At 45.3% G+C, this 20,020-nt stretch overlaps 2 protein-coding genes and 1 long non-coding RNA gene across 3 annotated transcripts in view; 1 reads left to right on the top strand and 2 right to left on the bottom strand.

Moving 5' to 3' along the window:
* LOC146662947 (uncharacterized) overlaps window positions 1-20,020 on the bottom strand; it is a 177,909-nt gene that overhangs the window by 108,915 nt on the left and 48,974 nt on the right. Inside the window, exon 2 of the long non-coding RNA XR_014912975.1 lies at window positions 12,456-12,630. This is a non-coding gene — a long non-coding RNA (uncharacterized LOC146662947). The remainder of the gene's footprint in view (window positions 1-12,455; window positions 12,631-20,020) is intronic.
* Window positions 17,160-20,020, bottom strand: part of LOC146662950 (uncharacterized) — an 8,936-nt gene continuing 6,075 nt past the window's right edge. The window contains exons 2-4 of the mRNA XM_085415527.1: window positions 18,536-18,677; window positions 18,391-18,444; window positions 17,160-18,310 (exon numbers count right to left, since the gene is read on the bottom strand). Coding sequence (XP_085271653.1) covers window positions 17,223-18,310; window positions 18,391-18,444; window positions 18,536-18,677 — 1,284 coding nt within the window. The 3' untranslated portion in view covers window positions 17,160-17,222. The remainder of the gene's footprint in view (window positions 18,311-18,390; window positions 18,445-18,535; window positions 18,678-20,020) is intronic.
* LOC146662948 (uncharacterized) overlaps window positions 18,917-20,020 on the top strand; it is a 27,649-nt gene continuing 26,545 nt past the window's right edge. The window contains exon 1 of the mRNA XM_085415528.1: window positions 18,917-20,014. Coding sequence (XP_085271654.1) covers window positions 19,153-20,014 — 862 coding nt within the window. The 5' untranslated portion in view covers window positions 18,917-19,152. The remainder of the gene's footprint in view (window positions 20,015-20,020) is intronic.

Genomic DNA, 20,020 nt, shown 5'->3' with positions numbered 1-20,020 from the left:
GAAATGTGACCTCTTCAAACAAGAAGTCCGATATGTGGGTCGGCTTGTGTCTGCTGAAGGAGTCAAAATAGACCCGGCAGACCTGGAGGCTGTCAAAACCCTGACATCTAAGACACCTCAAACAGTTGGTGATGTGAGGAAGCTGGCAGGCTTTCTAAGCTACTACCGCTCGTATATCCAGGATTTTTCCCGAATAGCTAAACCAATCTATGAACTCCTTCAGACCAAGCCAGGCAAAACTCAGTGTCCGAAATCTGTGAGAAACAGCAAACACCCACAGCTGTCCTCTCGAGAGCACGTTGAGTGGACCCTGAAACACCAGAGAGCGTTAGAACAGTTGGCGACCCTCCTCACCAACCCCCCTGTTCTGACATATCCCGATTTTAGCCTGCCTTTCACATTGCATACAGATGCATCTGACCAGGGCTTAGGAGCTGTCCTGTATCAGCGTCAACATGGGAAATTGAGAGTAATTGGCTATGGATCTAGGACTCTGACACAAGCAGAACGCAACTACCACCTGCATAGTGGAAAATTAGAGTTCCTTGCGTTGAAATGGGCTGTATGTGAAAAATTCCGTGACTACCTGTACTATGCCCCACACTTCACATTTTATACAGATAACAACCCCCTAACCTATGTAATGAGTACCGCAAAGTTAAACGCAGTGGGACATAGGTGGGTTGGAGAGCTCTCGGATTTCCGGTTCGACATCAGATACAGGCCAGGAAAGTCAAATGTAGACGCAGACACTCTTTCGCGTCTCCCCTTGGATATAGAGAAATAGGAAACTGCTTGCACAGAGGGATTTCCAGATGAGGCAGTGCAGGCAGTCTGGGATGGAAGCCAGGTGGCCAGACAGAAAGATGTTGCTTGGGTAGCTGTTACAGGAAAAATGATTGTTTCTTTACCTTCTTTTAAATGTACAAAGCATTGTTTGGATGCCCTTCGTCTATGGTTAGATTAGTTTAGAATTATCCTTTTAGACTTTCTCAGCAAAGACATACTGTTTTGGGACATATTGTTTTAGATTGTTTTATCTCTCACAGCTTTCTCCCAGCTCTCTGCTGACGAGACTAGCGCCACATATGGAGTTGTTTATTTTATCTGTTTTGTATTTTCTTATCCTGTTCTCACTGTCTTTCCTATAAAAAGTGCCAAGCCTCTGTACACGGTGTGAGTTGTTCTGAACAGCTTACCCGTGTGCACGTTAAAGCATAAAAAGTGATCTTGTCTCATTGTGTCTTTATTTCTCCTGGGTCTTTTACAGAGTTTTCCCCCAACAGTAGCCATGCTCAATATCTCTTCTCTGGACCCCCATCAGCAGCCTCATATCAACTCGCTGAGCATCAGCCATGATGATCTGGTTAAAGCTCAAAGAGAGGATCCAGCCATTGGCCAAATCCTCAAGCTGAAACTAGATGGAGCAAAACTGACAGATGAAATACGCAAGATGGTAAGAGGAACTGCCCATAAACTCCTCCATGAGTGGGGTAAGTTACATCTTGAAAATGACCTCTTGTATAGATGTACCAGTGACAGAAGACAATTAGTGCTTCCTGCCAAGTACAGGACTTTAGCATTAAGACATTTACATGACACGATGGGTCATGTTGGGACAGACCGAGTGCTACATCTCGCAAGGGACAGATTCTATTGGCCCTTTATGGCTAAGGACATTGAAGCCTATGTGACCCAGAAGTGTCCCTGTATCATGTCCAAGAAACCAGTAACACACGTCAGGGCTCCCATGGGTAGTATAAGATCGGACTACCCTGTCATAGGACCCTCCAACGCATAGTGAGAGCTGCAGAGAGGATCATTGGTGTCTCTCTCCCCTCCCTCCAGGACATTTACAGCACCCGTCTCACTAAAAAAGCCCTTTGCATAGCGGCTGATCCCACACACCCAATGCAAAGCTTCTTCAAGCTGCTGCCGTCGGGGAGGAGACTGCGGAGTCTCCAGGCCAGGACCAGCAGGCTGAAGGACAGCTTCATCCATCAGGCTGTCAGGAAGCTTAACTCCCTCCCGATTCTGCCCCCTCTCCCCTCTCTCCTCCACGGTCTCACTGAACTCTGTCACACACACACAAACACACACACTCTCTGACTCACTCACTGGCCTGCACCAGTTACCAGTCACTTTGTGGAGCATTGGACTGCCATTACCTCATAAGACTTTGTTGTTACACTTTCTCTTACCGTACACTACTAAATCTCCATTTGCACTATTTGCCTATTTGCACTACTCTGCCTGGTTTACACTCAATGTCACTTACCCATTATATTGTATATTGTATAGCTTCCTTGTTATATGTAAAATTGTATTTATTTAAATTTTTACTTTTTAATTATTTTACTTGCATTTTTTTAAATCACTTTTATATTTAAATATATTTAAATGTTCATTTGCTATTTATCTAGGGATTGAAGAGTAACGCAATTTCTATTCTCCGTATGTCCTGTACATGTGGAAGAATCGACAAATAAAGTTGACTTTGACTTTGACTTTGACTAGAACTGGTGTGTATTGACTTTTTGCATTTGGAAGCCAGCCGTGGAGGGTATGAGTATATTCTCGTGGTAATTGACCATTTCACTAGATTTGCTCAAGCATATGTTACGGGTCCCAGATGTGAAGACCACAATAACAAAAAGAATACAAATCTGTAAAAATAAAGGTAGAGTCTCAGAGAAAGAATCACAGGAGCACTCGTGTCTTTTCCCGAATTGCATCTCTTATTTCAGATCAACAAATATAATTTACATCCAGTGCTTTCACTTGTCAGATATGCTCAATAACTGTAAAAGGTAAATAAAAGGCATTTGGCAAATATATGCATCTATGGTCATTACATTTCTCCAGTTTACACTGTTAACCACACTATTCCTTCACTCATTTACATCAGCAGTGCAGATAGCATATAATGCCTTAAACGTCTTATTGCTCTTTCTCACATATAGGGCAAACTCAAAATAGCTTATCCACAAATCTGATATAAGTGCATAAATCTTACTAGATTAGACAAAACACACCTGGATGTATTACTTTGCAATGTAACAACATAAATGTACATTCATTCTTAGCTTATTCTTAACATTTCCACATCACTTGAACCATAAAGTATATATAAGATATTTTAATCTCGAATAATCTGATGTCAGGGCCTTTACAGTTAAATTGGAGCACCACACACACATATTTGCTTGTTAAATGGAGTTTACCAAGTTTAAATACATCCCGCGGGCTGGCGAACTCTCGCGGTAACTCTCGCGGTAACTCGCGGTAACTCTCGCGAGACTTGGGGCTGCGCGGCTCGGCTTTACCACCGCTGCGGTGCCGCGCTTCAGTAATTTTCAACTAAACCCCACTTAAGGTTACATCGGCGGTGTCAACATAACTCTCAGTAAACACCGAAGTAGAACAAGGCACAAAACCCTCATACACTGTATTTTTAAGACGATACTGACCTGTAAAAATAAAGGTAGAGTCTCAGAGAAAGAATCACAGGAGCACTCGTGTCTTTTCCCGAATTGCATCTGAGAGGACAGGAAGTTGGTCCGCTCTAGGCAACCGCGGGCGAACGACTACAGTGTCAACAGTTCCGCTTATTATTTCTCACTTTTACTCTCCTCAATTGTTATGGACTACACGTAATGAATGTAAAATAATAATTGTCTTAATTGCTGACATATGTTTTTCTTAAAAATAATAAAATTTCCCAAAATGTGGTAGCACATTTGTGTTCACCACACGCTCCCCAACAGCAAAAGTGGCTCCTGACACTTAACTTGAATTATAAAAAAAACCTTTAAACTAACAAAGTCTCTTTACAGAAGTCCCTGGAATATTCCTCTTGCCCAGGTGTCCTTAGACTTCAGGCATTCTTCTTCCTGAGATTTCTGTTCGATTCAATAGCAAGGAACAACATATGAAACAGGTAAGTAAGGGCTAAGGGTGAGGGGAGAGGGGTAGGGGGGTTGGGAGTAGAGAAGAGGGTAGTAGAGGGAAGGATATGGCGAAGGTTGGACGTTGATGGTGTTCACCGCAGGATGAGCCTGATAGGCTGGTTGACCCAAGGATGGGTAGGTGAAGAATGTGGTGGGACGTCTCTGCCTGCTGGACTGCCTAAGATGAGATGGTGGCTCTGGATGGATGTCATCCCCTGGCTCCACCCTGGGTTCTGGCTCTGGGTCAGGAAGCTCTACTGGATCAGGACTGGACTCAGTGACGTCAACTTCTTCTTGAACCTGAGGCATCTCCTGATCGTCACTTAGTTGAGGTAGGTCTGGGTCTCTTAACACAATTAGATCCTCTTCCGGAACCATGGCACTTTTTTTTCTAGGTTGGACACGAGCCCTTAAGACTTGTCCTAGTTCACTTGGACCGGAGCTCCGTTGCGCTCCACTTGGAACTGGTGTGACTGGAGAATGGCCCCCTCGAGGGTATCTGGGTACACCAAGCCAGTACAATGGCTCACCCTCTTCCGAGTCAGTTGTGTCAGGGTTCGGCTCTGGTGTCATTGGTCTTCCGGTGGACTTCTTGTTTCTCTTGTGTGGTCTTGTAGCCTGACTTTGGATAATGTCCACTGGCAAGTCATTCACTTGTAACAACAAGTTCCTGTGCAAGGTGCGAACAGGACGGCCTCCCGCCTCTGGACTCACTTTGTAGACGGGGTTGTCGCCCACTTGCTCCCTCACAATGTAGACCGTTTGCTCCCAGTAGGGTCTCAGTTTGCCAGGGCCCCCCCTTTCACTCAGGTTTCGTACCAGTACTCGGTCTCCTGCCTGTAGCATTACTCCTTTGCATCTTTTGTCATAGTTTGCTTTGCCTTTGGAACTTGACTGTTGACTGTTTGCATTTGCAATGCGGTATGCTTCTGTCATCTTCCCTTTCCATCTTTCTGCATACCCATGTGGTGTCTCAGTGTTGTTTTCTGCCATGAGACCAAAGAGAAGGTCTACTGGAAGACGAGGGTGTCGACCATACAAGAGGTAGTACGGAGAGAAGCCAGTCGATTCATGCTTGGTACAGTTGTAAGCATGGATAACATGGGGTAGATGTTCCTTCCAATTTTGTTTCTCCTTTTCTCCCAGTGTACGCAGCATCTGTAACAGGGTGCGATTCAGTCTTTCAGTAGGGTTGCATTGGGGATGGTAGGGGGATGTCCTTGAGTGACCAACGCCTGCGAGTTCTCTTAGGGACTTGAATAACTGATTCTCGAACTCGCGACCCTGGTCGTGGTGGAGCTTGGAGGGGTAGCCGAATTTGGGAATGTAGTCATTGAAGAGGCGGTCTGCCGCGGTCTTTGCGGCCTTATTCTTGGTGGGATACGCTTGTGCGAACCTGGTAAAATGGTCTACAACAACCAGTATATATTCAAACCCACCTTTACAAGACTCTAAGTGCAGGAAGTCAATGCAAACAAGCTCAAGAGGGGAGCTGGATGTTATGCTACCCATGGGTGCTCTCTCGTGTGTCGTTGGCTTCTTCTGCTTGATGCACTGACACTTCCTTGTGACGTACTCTTCAATTTCTCTCTTCATGAAAGGCCAATAGAACCGCTCTCGAGCCAGGTTCAAGACTTTCTCCACGCCGACATGGCCCATGTTGTTGTGGAGGTGTGTGAGAGCTACCTGTCTGTAGAGAGTAGGTAGGACCAGCTGCTTGCGTCCTGTAGTCTTTCTATAGAGAAGGTCATTCTCCATGTGCAGCCGACTCCACTCTCTCAACAGTCTCTTTGTGTTAGTGTCAGCCTTGTCAACTTCTGTTGGTCTTATGTCCTTCTCTACCATGTCAATGACTTTTCCGATTGCTGGATCTGCTCTCTGCGATTGTACAAGTTGGTCATGACTGATTGACTGTAGGGGTTCTTTGATGGGTAGGTTTGGTGCGGTGAGGTTAAGGGCTGCAATCCATGCTACGTCTCCTTGCTTCGCTCTTCTGCTCCCTTCCCAAACTGCACATACGGCTTCCTCCGACAGTTCCTCTGAGCACTCTCCCATGAACCTGTCAATGTCAAGTGGGCAACGTGACAGCACATCTGCATCAATGTTTACTTTTCCCGGCCGATATTTGATGTCGAAGTGGAAATCTGCCAATTGTCCGACCCAACGGTGTCCAACTGCATTGAGCTTTGCTGTGCTGAGGACATATGTCAAGGGATTGTTATCTGTAAAAATGGTGAAATGTGGAGCATAGTAGAGGTAATCCTTAAACTTGTCACAAACTGCCCACTTGAGGGCGAGAAACTCTAGTTTTCCGCTGTGCAAGTGGTAGTTTTGTTCAGCAGGTGTGAGCGTGCGAGACCCATACCCAATCACTCTCATCTTGCCTTGTTGGTTCTGATATAGGACGGCACCAAGGCCCCTCTGGGATGCGTCCGTGTGCAATATAAAAGGGCGGGTGAAATCAGGGTACGCTAACACTGGTGGCTGAGTGAGCATGCCGATCAAGCGCTCAAGGATCTCTTGGTGTTCTTTGTTCCACTGTATCAGGGCTCGAGAAGGCTGCTGAGTGTGTTTTGCTCTGCCTCTAGTTGGCTTTGGTGGCAGTGTGTTGGACGGGACTTGGAGCAAGTCATACAACGGTTTGGCTATGCGGGAGAAGTCCTGCACATACGTCCGATAGTAGCTTAGGAATCCCAAAAGCTGCCTGACTTCTCCGACGGTCTGTGGCCTTTTGTGTTTGAGTGCCTGTACTGCCTCGGTATCTTTGGGGTCCACCTTTACTCCATCTGCAGATACCAATCGGCCGACATAGCGAACCTCTTTACGGAACAGCTCACACTTCTCGGGTTTTAGCTTTACACCATGCCGTTGTAGGGCTTGGAGGACTTTCTGTAGCACTTGGACATGTTCGTCAAACGACTTGGAAAAACAAAGCACGTCGTCAAGGTAAGGGATACAGCACTCGTCTCTGAGGGTGTCAAGCATTTCTTCCATGCTCCGTTGGAAGGCTGCTGGGGCATTAGACAGTCCAAAGGGTATCCTCACCCATTCATAGAGGCCCCACGGGGTAGTGAATGCCGTCAGGTACCTTGAGCCTTCTGCGATGAAACCTTGATGATAAGCTTTACCCTGATCCAGGATCGAGAACCAGCTGTAACCACCTAGCGAGTCTGTGAGATCCTGGATCCGGGGGAGTGGGTGTCTGTCTGGCACAGTCTTGTTGTTTAAGAGACGATAATCGATGCACAAACGTAAAGACCCATCCTTCTTCCTTACGCAAATGACTGGAGCAGCATACGGCGACTGTGACTTCACTACCCATCCCTTGACAATCAGCTCTTGAATATACTCCTTTACTTCCCTGTAGAGGGGTTTAGGGATAGAAGCATAGGCCCTCTGGACTGGTGTATCATCTTTGAGCCTGATTTCCATTTGTAGTGAAGGGATACAGCCTATGTCTGTGCTGCTACGAGAGAACGCCTCACACTCTTCCCTTAACACCTTTTCAACTGACTTCTGTTGGTCCGGACTCAGGTGGCTAAGATCAACTGGGGGTAGCCATGACTCAGTGGACAGTTCAGAAACAGGGGTGGCTGCGCTTACCTCAGCTATGGTGATGGGGCTCTGTGTGGGTTGAGTCAGCTCTGATGTGTTTGTGGGTCGGTCTGCCTCAATAACTTTAGCGACATGTTGAATAGTACCCAGGGCTGTTCTCTTCGGTAGAATTATTTCGTGTTTGGAGTGGTTAGAGATGGGGACCTTAACAAATGGCCTTTGAGGGTTGTTGATCTCAAGGAGCCCTTCCCCAACACTCAGGTGTCTCAAGGCAGTGTTCTCGTCGGGTTCGTACAGCACCAGGGGGTCACAAATGTCAAAACTTTGGGGTACTCTGCACCACACTTGGACTGCTTTTCCAGCAGGAATGGTCACATTGCTCTTCCCAATTCTCACTGTGGCTGGGTCACATTCTGCTCTTTGTGGTACTTGTATGAAGTTTACCATAGCCATCACTTGCTCTTCGTCTGTACCAAAAGCTTTGCGTAGGAGACTATACAATAGAGCACTGGCCTCTCGGTCTGACTCTTGTGTTTGGATAATGGCGCCAAGCACGTTCGCTCCCAGGAGGGGCTGAGGGAGTGACAGCTTACTGACAAGGAAAGGGGCTTGCACAGTAAGATTGGGATCTTCGTGACCAGCGAGAGTGACTGTAAGTTCAACCCACCCATCATAAGGAACTGCTTGTCCGTTAACCGCATAAACTTCAAGTCCATCATTTAACAGCTCTTGGAGGGGTCGCACCTGATAGTTAGGAATAAACCGCTGAACCCACTGTCTGTCCACTAAACTCACTTGTGAGCCAGAATCAAATAACACTGTCACTGGATAGCCACCAATCAAACACTTGAGGAGGCTTTTCTTTCCAACTAGGGGGACTTTACAGCTGTTTGGTGTTAAACTTTGGCAAGAGGTTACCTGTTGCTTTCTCTGGTCTCGCTTTGGCTGCTTTCTTTTTAGCTTACTGCGACGTCTTGCACACTCAGTAGTAAGCTGTGCAGAGGAGGACCTTACTGGCTGGGACTGTGACTCTGCGCCGGCCTCTGGCTGTCCCTCGACAGAGACCGATTCCAGTTTCCCTGAGTTTTGGTCCGCTTTAAACATCCCACCGCTCGGTGTCCTGACTCGCAGCATACAAAGCAATGACTACAGTCCTGCAAGTTCTGTTCAGTACACTTTGGACAAAGGAACGCTTTCTTTTGAGGAGGTCTGTTGGGGTTGGCTGGGGTTTGGAAAAGCGGGTTGGGAGGTGGTTGTGGGGACAGCTGGCAAGGCTTTGCCTCCTGTTGTTTAATTAGGCTGGCGACCATGTTAGTTAGAGTCTCTACTTGGGCGGCAAGTTGTTTGATTGTTGGTGAGGATTGTTCTTTGGCTATCTTGTCGTTTGCTTCGATCCCAGCACTTTGGGCTTGTGCACTCTTTTGGCGGGCGACTTGGCCTAACCTTCGCTGGTGTTCATTTTCATCACTGATAATCTTTGTGACCTCACTAAGAATCTCTTCGTCAGTGACATTGTTGTTTGAGGTGAGAGGTCTTAGTCTTTGTCGCAAGTCTGCGTACTTAGCCCCCAGGCCTTGATAGATTGTGTGGAGGAAAACTTCCTGGACAGTTCTTGGGTCATAGGAGATCTCAGTGTTGGCCTGCTTCGACTGAAAAATAAGCTTCTGTTTAAGTCCAATCATGCGATACAGAAACTGCTGGGGCGTCTCTTGTTCACTTTGTCTAGCACACATTAACTCCTGGAGCATTTCAGTTGTCGCTTTTTCTCCGAGATGAGACCTCAGAAAGCCCTGAAGTTCATGGAGAGACAGGTCATCTTTGAGCATTAACATGTCCCGGAAAGTGCCAGGCTTCACAATTCTCAACACACCTCGAACAATTTCAGCCTCCACAAATCCTTCTTTAACTCCTTCATTAATCTGCTTGGTGAGACTGTTGTAGCTGATTTCGGAACTGTTGTCTCCAATCTGTCCCCCAAAAACTTTGAATTCTCTGCGTGGTAAGTACGAAAAGTCTCTTACAGTGACTGGCTGCTTAGGGCTAATCTGTATGATTGGTTGTGGTTGCAAATTGCTCTGCTGGCGTGCTACAGCAGGTGACTGGGCCCTTACAGTTCCACATAGTCTTAGCCTCTCACCCAGTGTCTCATACGCTTTCCTCAACTCCTCTAACTGTTGTGTTTCTGCGTTTGCATAGGGGTTTGGTGATATATCTGGTGGATCTTCCGGCGGTTGTGGGTCTAGCACGGTATTGGATGGTTGTGGACTGGGCATGGCATGTACTTCATTCTCACCAGCTGTTTGCACGGCAGGATTACTTCCCTGGATGACTAGATTAATCAAATCATTCAGCGTCAACAAATGACTCATGCCCTCATCTTCAAGTTGCAGTAGTGTGTTTGACTGTATGTAGGAGGTGATATAGTCCATACAACCTTCTTTATCATCCTGACTGAGCTGTGTAGTGTCTTTGTTTTCTGATGCGAGGCTCTTAGCGAGTTCGAAGAGGTCTTGACCTTGGAGTGAAAACAAGCGTCTCCTGATATTCCAGGCGAGTTCCTTTCTCTCGGTCGACATGTTGTATGTATTTCTGATTATCCTTCAGCTCGATAGTGACTAGGATGCGTCACACTCCCCTCACTGAAGTACGGTTCCACGTTGAGGCAAAGGTCCCCTTTTCACCTCACTACCTGGACACCTACTCGCTGGCTTGGCTGGAGTAACGGCCTTGTCACGATTGTGTCGTGGTTCTGGTATCACTGGATCTGCCCTCGACGACTGTAGAGGAGAGATCCCGGACGAGCCCCCACAGTTTGTTACGGGTCCCAGATGTGAAGACCACAATAACAAAAAGAATACAAATCTGTAAAAATAAAGGTAGAGTCTCAGAGAAAGAATCACAGGAGCACTCGTGTCTTTTCCCGAATTGCATCTCTTATTTCAGATCAACAAATATAATTTACATCCAGTGCTTTCACTTGTCAGATATGCTCAATAACTGTAAAAGGTAAATAAAAGGCATTTGGCAAATATATGCATCTATGGTCATTACATTTCTCCAGTTTACACTGTTAACCACACTATTCCTTCACTCATTTACATCAGCAGTGCAGATAGCATATAATGCCTTAAACGTCTTATTGCTCTTTCTCACATATAGGGCAAACTCAAAATAGCTTATCCACAAATCTGATATAAGTGCATAAATCTTACTAGATTAGACAAAACACACCTGGATGTATTACTTTGCAATGTAACAACATAAATGTACATTCATTCTTAGCTTATTCTTAACATTTCCACATCACTTGAACCATAAAGTATATATAAGATATTTTAATCTCGAATAATCTGATGTCAGGGCCTTTACAGTTAAATTGGAGCACCACACACACATATTTGCTTGTTAAATGGAGTTTACCAAGTTTAAATACATCCCGCGGGCTGGCGAACTCTCGCGGTAACTCTCGCGGTAACTCGCGGTAACTCTCGCGAGACTTGGGGCTGCGCGGCTCGGCTTTACCACCGCTGCGGTGCCGCGCTTCAGTAATTTTCAACTAAACCCCACTTAAGGTTACATCGGCGGTGTCAACATAACTCTCAGTAAACACCGAAGTAGAACAAGGCACAAAACCCTCATACACTGTATTTTTAAGACGATACTGACCTGTAAAAATAAAGGTAGAGTCTCAGAGAAAGAATCACAGGAGCACTCGTGTCTTTTCCCGAATTGCATCTGAGAGGACAGGAAGTTGGTCCGCTCTAGGCAACCGCGGGCGAACGACTACAGTGTCAACAGTTCCGCTTATTATTTCTCACTTTTACTCTCCTCAATTGTTATGGACTACACGTAATGAATGTAAAATAATAATTGTCTTAATTGCTGACATATGTTTTTCTTAAAAATAATAAAATTTCCCAAAATGTGGTAGCACATTTGTGTTCACCACACATACCCCACAAGGAACAAGAGTGGGAAAACAGCTGCTGAACGGATTTTCCAGGATTTCATACCCAGATTTGGATACCCATCCAAACTACATCACGACCAGGGTCGTGAATTTGAGAATGAACTGTTCAGGACACTACAGAAATTATCTGGTGTCGGACATTCCAGAACATCACCTTACCATCCTCAAAGTAACCCTTCAGAACGTCTCAACAGGACAATACTCCAAATGTTGAGAACATTAACAGAAAAGGAAAAAGTACAGTGGAAAGACCACCTCCCACATCTTGTACATGCGTACAACTGTACTCGACATGAGTCCACCGGCTACTCACCATTCTATCTCCTCTATGGACGACACCCGCATCTACCAGTCGATCTGCTGTTTGGATTGAAGGGGGAAAATGAAACATACTCACCTACAGGATATGCCAAGAAATGGGCCGAACGAATGTCGGAAGCTTATCGGATTGCTAGTGAAAATAGCAAGAAGTCTAGTGCAAGAGGCAAAATAACATATGATAAAAAGGCAAAAGGAGTCATGCTTCAGCCAGGAGACAGAGTTCTGGTCAGAAACCTCAGTGAGCAGGGAGGACCTGGCAAGTTGAGATCATATTGGGAGAGGACTATTTATATAGTAAAAGAGCAGCTAGCAGATAGCCCAGTTTACGTAGTCCATCCTGAAGCTGGAGACCCAAAAAGAACCCGAACATTGCATCGCAATCTACTGTTACTTGTAAATGACTTACCTGTTCAAGTCACTCCCCCCCTGGCAAAGCCTGCAATTGGAAAGACAACACGCAACAGACGAAGGATGGAAAGATCGGCAGATGCACAAAGACAAACAGACATGTGGGATATCTCTGACAGCGGTTCTGAGAGTGATTGCTCGGGGTACTGGCTAAGAGCACCTGTTGAAAGGACTGTGAGAAAGAACCTGGACCATGAGCAACACCCTGCATCTCAGTCATACCAGACCAAAGAACCTATTAGAGTGACAACAAACACAAAAAATGGACATTCACCTGTGCAGACGATGGAAGACATACTGACTATGCCTGAGCATTCACCATCCGTCAGCATTGAACAATTCGAAGAGGAAACTGGGAGAGAATGCTCACACCTGCCATGTTCTCTGAGAGAGGAGATGGAAGAAATGGAAGTGGGTAGTGACAACCTATCTGAATCCAGAGGGTCTGGTGAGGAGTGTGAAACTCATTTGCAGTCTAACGTACAGGTTCAACCACCGGGACATACTTGTACGGACATTAGAAGAGCTACCCGTCACAGGAAGCCACGACAGTTTCTGACTTATGAATCACTGGGTAAACCCTCAGTGCAGTCACATGCGGCAGTTAATCTAGTTGGGGAACGCACAGCACCACAGTTACCTGCCACAACCATACCATCATACACTGTATTTCCATACCCACCATTGGCAATTGTGCCGCCCGTGTGTATGTCACAGTCACCAATGTACTGCACCCCAATACCATACTCACCATACCAGTATCACGCATCACTGAACCCATCTGCATACACACCACCCCCACTGCTTGTTTCATAACTAGTTCTTGGACTGATTAGAGTTAATAAGAATTTGAGAAGCAAAAGTTAAAAATGTCATGATTTTGTGAATGTTGGGAGCCATTTTGTTTTTGTCAGGGAGTGTGTGATACCCACTAATGTGTGATCACATTTATGTGAATTAATTTAAGTAATTTCACTTTCAATGTAAGTGATATTTCCATTTGGAAATGCCCTAAATAACTACAGTAATTGTAACAGGAAACTTGGTAACTACCCTGGGATGTTTGTAGCGGACACTTCATTTTTATACCAATAGGTGGCAGTGTGAGACCATGGTTTGGCCTGTTGTTAGCAGCCTGAAGCGCATGTTCCGCGCTGTTTTCTCATAATGGCGGAGTATTCAGGAAACGGCAAGCCACGTCTCTCTGTCTGATCATTTCTTTCCTGTTTACAGGACACATATATAGCTGTCTACAGGTGCTGCCACCCGGTACCTGTAACACTGGCGTCTGAGTCGGACTGGAGCTCTCTGCCCTTTACCAATCCAGCCATGGGCCCATCCATCTGGCCCATCAAGACTCACTCTCATTTCATCAGTCCATAAAACCTTAGAAAAATCAGTCTTGAGATATTTCTTGGCCCAGTCTTGACGTTTCAGCTTGTGTGTCTTGTTCAGTGGTGGTCGTCTTTCAGCCTTTCTTACCTTGGCCATGTCTCTGAGTATTGCACACCTTGCGCTTTTGGGCACTCCAGTGATGTTGCAGCTCTGAAATATGGCCAAACTGGTGGCAAGTGGCATCTTGGCAGCTGCACGCTTGACTTTTCTCAGTTCATGGGCAGTTATGTTGCGCCTTGGTTTTTCCACACGCTTCTTGCGACCCTGTTGACTATTTTGAATGAAACGCTTGATTGTTCGATGATCACGCTTCAGAAGCTTTGCAATTTTGAGACTGCTGCATCCCTCTGCAAGATATCTCACTATTTTTGACTTTTCTGAGCCTGTCAAGTCCTTCTTTTGACCCATTTTGCCAAAGGAAAGGACGTTGCCTAATAATTATGCACAGCTGATATAGGGTGTTGATGTCATTAGACCACACCCCTTCTCATTACAGAGATGCACATCACCTAATATGCTTAATTGGTAGTAGGCTTTCGAGCCTATACAGCTTGGAGTAAGACAACATGCATGAAGAGGATGATGTGGACAAAATACTCATTTGCCTAATAATTCTGCACTCCCTGTATTGGCTTTCTTGTTGTCAACTCTTTCCTGAGGTCCTATAGGGCTTTTAACAGGTTTCAGACAAAACACTACATAGAATGCATATTAAATGCATACAAATGCAAGAAAAATGAGCACTATTTATAGAAGGAAATTCATTTGAAACAGCATGTAACAAATTCGTTTATGAGCCCTCAACTACAACAAGATAATGAATGCAAGATTATTATTTCACCTATATATGACAATCACTATTCAAAATAAGAAATTTTACCAGTGTCACCAGACATTGAAGGTGCTGGGTTCAACACTGTTTCTGTGGTTTCTCTGGGTTTATTGCACACCTTTGGGGCTAGGTACACAAAGAAAAGAATATACACACACAGATAGGAACAAATCCAAGGGGTCAAAATGTGGTCATAAATATTTTGTACTTGTAAATCAGTTTTGTATGTGTAAAAAGAATTTGTGTGTGTGTAAAAAAGATTTGTATTTGTGTGGTAGCGTTCTGGTCATAAGACAATGCATATACTTACCTACAACAGCTTGACCCAGTGCTGACAATGAGATATTGATCTTTCCAAGTCGACCATGTCGTAGCTGCCTCTCCAGAAGTTTCTTGTTGGTGACAGTGTTATAATGATGAGTTATATTTCTCATCAAAAACACATGTGTGGATGGACTCATATTACTTAAAAAGTAATTGCTTTTCCTCATGTTTGCAAAGAACTGTTCAACAACTTGACTGTTCAGCCAGCCTTTCAGCTCTGGGACAAGTTGAATTCTGCGGCATTGTCCTCAAAGGAAGAACTCTCCTGAGTCATCTGTGATGGGGTGCCTGATGATAGTGGTACAGTTGATTTGAAGATGTCTCTCTGTGTCTGGAAGAGATGCCATTTAGCTATGTTTTTATGAGGACATGATATTCGAGGCTTTGCACAAGCACAATGCCAGGTGTTCCTCAGAGCATTATAAGTCACAAATATTCTGCCAAGACGGCAGAAACTGTGTATTTCCGGCTCAAATACAGACAAACAGATCTGTGTTGAGGATCCACCAAAATCCACCCTCACACAAAGTGGAGCATATGCCATCTGGGCAGCTTTCTGTCTCTTTATGCATGTAGCAGCTTTGGCCTCTCCAAAAAATTTAAGGTCCACCATTTCCATCACGATGTGCTCTTGAAGAAAAACCTCCTTTACAGTTTCTCGGCAGTAATCTAGTGAGCGAAGGTGCTCACATAAACTGAAGCCTAGTCCGCTCCGCTGGGCCAGCAACTGGTATTGCTGACATTCCTCCAGCTCACATCTGATATTGTGAGACATCCCCCATGTTTTCCTCTGAACGTGAACTGGCACAGAGAACCCATGGCCAGTTCTCTGCACAGCAAATAACCCTGTAGTTTCATCTACACAAACACACTGCTCCGGCTCACTGAGCTGCAGCGGCGCTGGCTCCTCAGCTGGTGGCTCGCTGAGCTGCTCCGGCTCGCTGAGCTGCGCAGCTGGCGGCGCGGGCTTCTCCCGCTCTCCGAGCTCCTGCCCGCTGAGCTCCAGCTCCGGCTCCTGCTCGCTGAGGTGCTCCTGCTCCTCTTGCTGCCTCGCGGGCTCCTCCGGCTCGCCGAGCTCCTGCTCACGCAGGGCAGGTCCAGGTGGCGACATAGCAGCCGGTGAAGAAGATGGCAGAAGGGTGACTGCAGGCGGATGAGGTGACAGTGGCGCTACAGCTACAGATGGTGAAGCAGCAAGTGATGTGGAGAAAAACCCAAGTGAAATAAATAAATAATTAATTAAATGTGTCAATAATTAATTAATTACATGTGTCGTAAATATTTATGTAATTAATTATTTCTGATTTTAATTAATTATTGCCACATTTAATTAATTATTTAATGGTGTATTTAATTAATTCATTATGGCAGTCCTGGCGTTCCATAGGATCTTTGTTCCCTACAAGTGAGGAAACACTACACAATGTGTTACTCTTCTATCACTCCCAGTTTCAACATTTTGCCCATTTTCTTCTGAACAATTTGCCTGTTGTGCTCGAGTCAGGCTATGAGTGCATTATCACCCCAGGCTGTGTTTCAAAATAGCGCTCTTTGAGCAAAGTAAGTTTCTGGGGTGGCTGTAGCTCAGGTGGCAGAGCAGGTCAGCCACTAATCAGAAGGTCGGTGGTTCGATCCCAGGCTGCCTCCTGGCTGCATGCCAAATATACTTGGGCAAGATACTAACCCCATGTTTGCCTACTGGTGGTGGTCAGAGGGCCCGGTGGCGCCTGTGGCCGGCAGCCTCGCCTCTGTCAGTGCCCCCCAGGGCAGCTGTGGCTGCAATGTAGCTTGCCATTGCCAGTGTGTGAATGACTGAATGTAGTGTAAAGTACTTTGGGGTCCTTAAGGACTAGAAAAGCGCTATACAAATGCAGGCCATTTACCATTTAAAGTCGGGCAGGTGGGAGAACAAATCTGCAAACCGCTGCAAAATTGAGGTCACTTTTTCTTTTGTTAGATTAACAAGTTCAATGCGGCTCCCTATGTGGATGAGAGCAAGTGGTTCAGAAAATGTGGTAGATTGTGGTGCTTGGTCTTTCCCCCAGTGGTAGGACATCTATGTACATTCTGATTAAGTTATGAAGTTTATGTGAACTTATTAGCCTTGTGATTTTACAACTGAAATTTGTGTAGATATAGGACCAAATGGCATCAAATGGTTTGACTGTATAGTACAACATACCCCAAAACTTCAACATTTACATACTGAAAATATGTCTTAAGCTTGGACTTTTACTTCTTCAAGAAGCATGTCTCCTTTCTTAATTTGACTGATCTCACATATGGTGGAAATATATAATGTCAAGTCTGAGAGCACTTGTGATTCCAGAAAATAAACGTGACAGTAACTCATTGGACACAGTATTAGATGATCACTTTTTATTAACAACTCTTTTATGTAATAAAAAAGTGGGATCTTCAAAAACAAATACAATGCAAAAGCCCTCAAATAAGGCATTTCTTGGGCTTACTGGGAGCAATGGAATAAATTGCACCTTATTTTCAGAGTCCTTTTTCCCCCTTCACTCTTCATCTTCTCCAGAGGCTCCTGCTGTACTTTTTCTTTTCTCTCTCTTACTTTGGCTTCACTCTTCATCTTCTCCAGAGGTTCCTGCTGCACTTTTTCTTTTCTCTTTCCTACTTTGGCTTCACTCTTCATCTTCTCCAGAGGCTCTGCCTGTATCTTTTCTTCCTTCCTTTTCCTTTTGCCGCCCATCTTCTCCAGAGGCTCCTGCTGCACTTTTTCTTTTCTCTTTCCTACTTTGGCTTCACTCTTCATCTTCTCCAGAGGCTCTGCCTGTATCTTTTCTTCCTTCCTTTTCCTTTTGCCGCTCATCTTCTCCAGAGGCTCCTGCTGTACTTTTTCTTTTCTCTTTTCTACTTTGGCTTCACTCTTCATCTTCTCCAGAGGCTCTGCCTGTATCTTTTCTTCCTTCCTTTTCCTTTTGCCGCTCATCTTCTCCAGAGGCTCCTGCTGTACTTTTTCTTTTCTCTCTCTTACTTTGGCTTCACTCTTCATCTTCTCCAGAGGCTCTGCCTGTATCTTTTCTTCCTTCCTTTGCCTTTTGCCGCTCATCTTCTCCAGAGGCTCCTGCTGCACTTTTTCTTTTCTCTTTCCTACTTTGGCTTCACTCTTCATCTTCTCCAGAGGCTCTGCCTGTATCTTTTCTTCCTTCCTTTTCCTTTTGCCGCTCATCTTCTCCAGAGGCTCCTGCTGCACTTTTTCTTTTCTCTTTCCTACTTTGGCTTCACTCCTCATCTTCTCCAGAGGCTCCTGCTGCACTTTTTCTTTTCTCTCTCTTACTTTGGCTTCACTCTTCATCTTCTCCAGAGGTTCCTGCTGCACTTTTTCTTTTCTCTCTCTTACTTTGGCTTCACTCTTCATCTTCTTCAGAGGCTCCTGCTGTACTTTTTCTTTTCTCTCTCTTACTTTGGCTTCACTCTTCATCTTCTTAAGAGGCTCCTGCTGTACTTTTTCTTTTCTCTCTCCTACTTTGTCTTCACTCTTCATCTTCTCCAGAGACTCTTCTTGTATCTCTTTCTCCTCCAGTTGTTCTTTATTTTAAGAAAATAATCATTTACTTACTCATTAACTTAACATTGTTCATATTGTGCAATATAATGTTAATATTTACCTGAGGTTATTATTGCTGCAGATGACATTCCACTTTGGTCTTTCTTGTTGTTATCTAAGACCAAATGAGAAATAAATAAATACCACTTCACCTTAAAGTTCTTTGAACTTGTGTATTTTTACTACAGCTGCTGGTTTCCAGTTACCAGATCTGGGTATGGTGTCTTCAAAGAGAGTTGATTGATGAAAAGTGAGCCTCTTCAAGCATCTGGTTTGGTGAATCACCCTTTTTTCTGAACTCTTATTCACAGTCATTGCTTTGTCTTGGCTTACATAGGCCTGCTGCATCTGAAAAATGATGATTGACAAAGAAAAACAAGGTTACTTTAGCTCATCTAGATGTAATGTTCAGATTTGTTATGTAACAACTGGAATTTGGTGCTGTAATCGTAATGAGCTCATCGCCGTTTCTCTGTCCTGTACATATAACACACAGAAATGCAAGAAGACTATGGTGTGAAGACGTGTCTCCCGGGGCTCCGCAAAGCAATGACAAAAATATTGGTTTAAGACGCATCCGCATTTACTATATCAGCCCTGTAGGCTCTAAATAACCGTTCTTGCCGCCGAGCATCCGCTCGTTTATTTATTTTTTTTATTTTTTCACTCTCTGAGGTCGGGAAACCTACTTTTGACAACTTCTGGGAAAGGCCGTAGGAGCTTCTTTCCTGGTTGGCTGTGGTGACCGTAGCAGTTGCGTCCGGGCAATCAAGTTCTCCCACTAAAAGCCTCACCATTTGCTCTTCATTTTTCTTTTTGTACAATGGCAGATAAGAGGGAGCACCGTCGAAAACGGGGTCAAGCCGGCGCGGGTGGTTCTCAGAGCCCGGAGCTGGGCCGCGAATCCCAACGTGACGCGGCTATCACAGAGAGCAGCTACGAGCAGGGTGCGGGCGCACCGCTCGGTGAAGCCACATTTACCAGAGCATTGGAGGCTCTGAAACGGGACATCTGCGACAAGCTTGAATGCAAGATTGACACGGTTACCCATACACTGCGGTCAGAAATATCATCTGTGAAGGCTGAGTTTAAAGCTGCTATAACCACCCTACAGGCCACCGTTAATGCTCAAGGGACTACCATTAAAGATTTGGAGCTTTCAGCTACAACCTGCAGTGACGACCTGACTTCTCTTCAATCTGCTGTAAAGGTCCTAACGGAGGAGGTCAGACAACTCCAAGCTAAATGTGAGGATCTAGAAGGAAGATCAAGGCGTAACAATATTCGCCTTGTTGGCATCCCCGAGGGTTTGGAGTCTTCCAACCCTAGGGAGTTTATTTCCCATCTCCTGCAAGATCTTCTGAAACTGAATGAAGCACCCTTGTTAGATCGGGTTCACAGGTCCCTTGGGTCAAAGCCCAGAGAGGGAACGCCTCCTCGCCCACTTCTCATTAGAGTCCATTACTTCCATGTCAAGGAACAGCTGCTACGTCTTGCAGGGGCAAATTCTCCTCTACTTTACCAGGGCAGAAGGATTTCCATTTTTCCAGACTTTACACCTGCAGTGGCTAAAAAGCGTTCACAGTTTACTGGTGTCAAGCGCCTTCTGCATTCCTGTCCTGGGATCAAGTTCTGCCTGTTCTACCCTGCGGAACTGAGGGTGACACTTCCAGATGGAGTTATACGTAAGT

Source organism: Rhamphochromis longiceps, linkage group LG8 (genome assembly GCF_057381845.1).
Source record: "Rhamphochromis longiceps isolate RC_006_pf linkage group LG8, R_longiceps_female_GT1.1, whole genome shotgun sequence".
NCBI lineage: Eukaryota > Metazoa > Chordata > Actinopteri > Cichliformes > Cichlidae > Rhamphochromis > Rhamphochromis longiceps.
The sequence above is the reverse complement of the archived record's forward strand: the minus strand, read 5'-3'. Positions and strand labels throughout refer to the sequence as shown.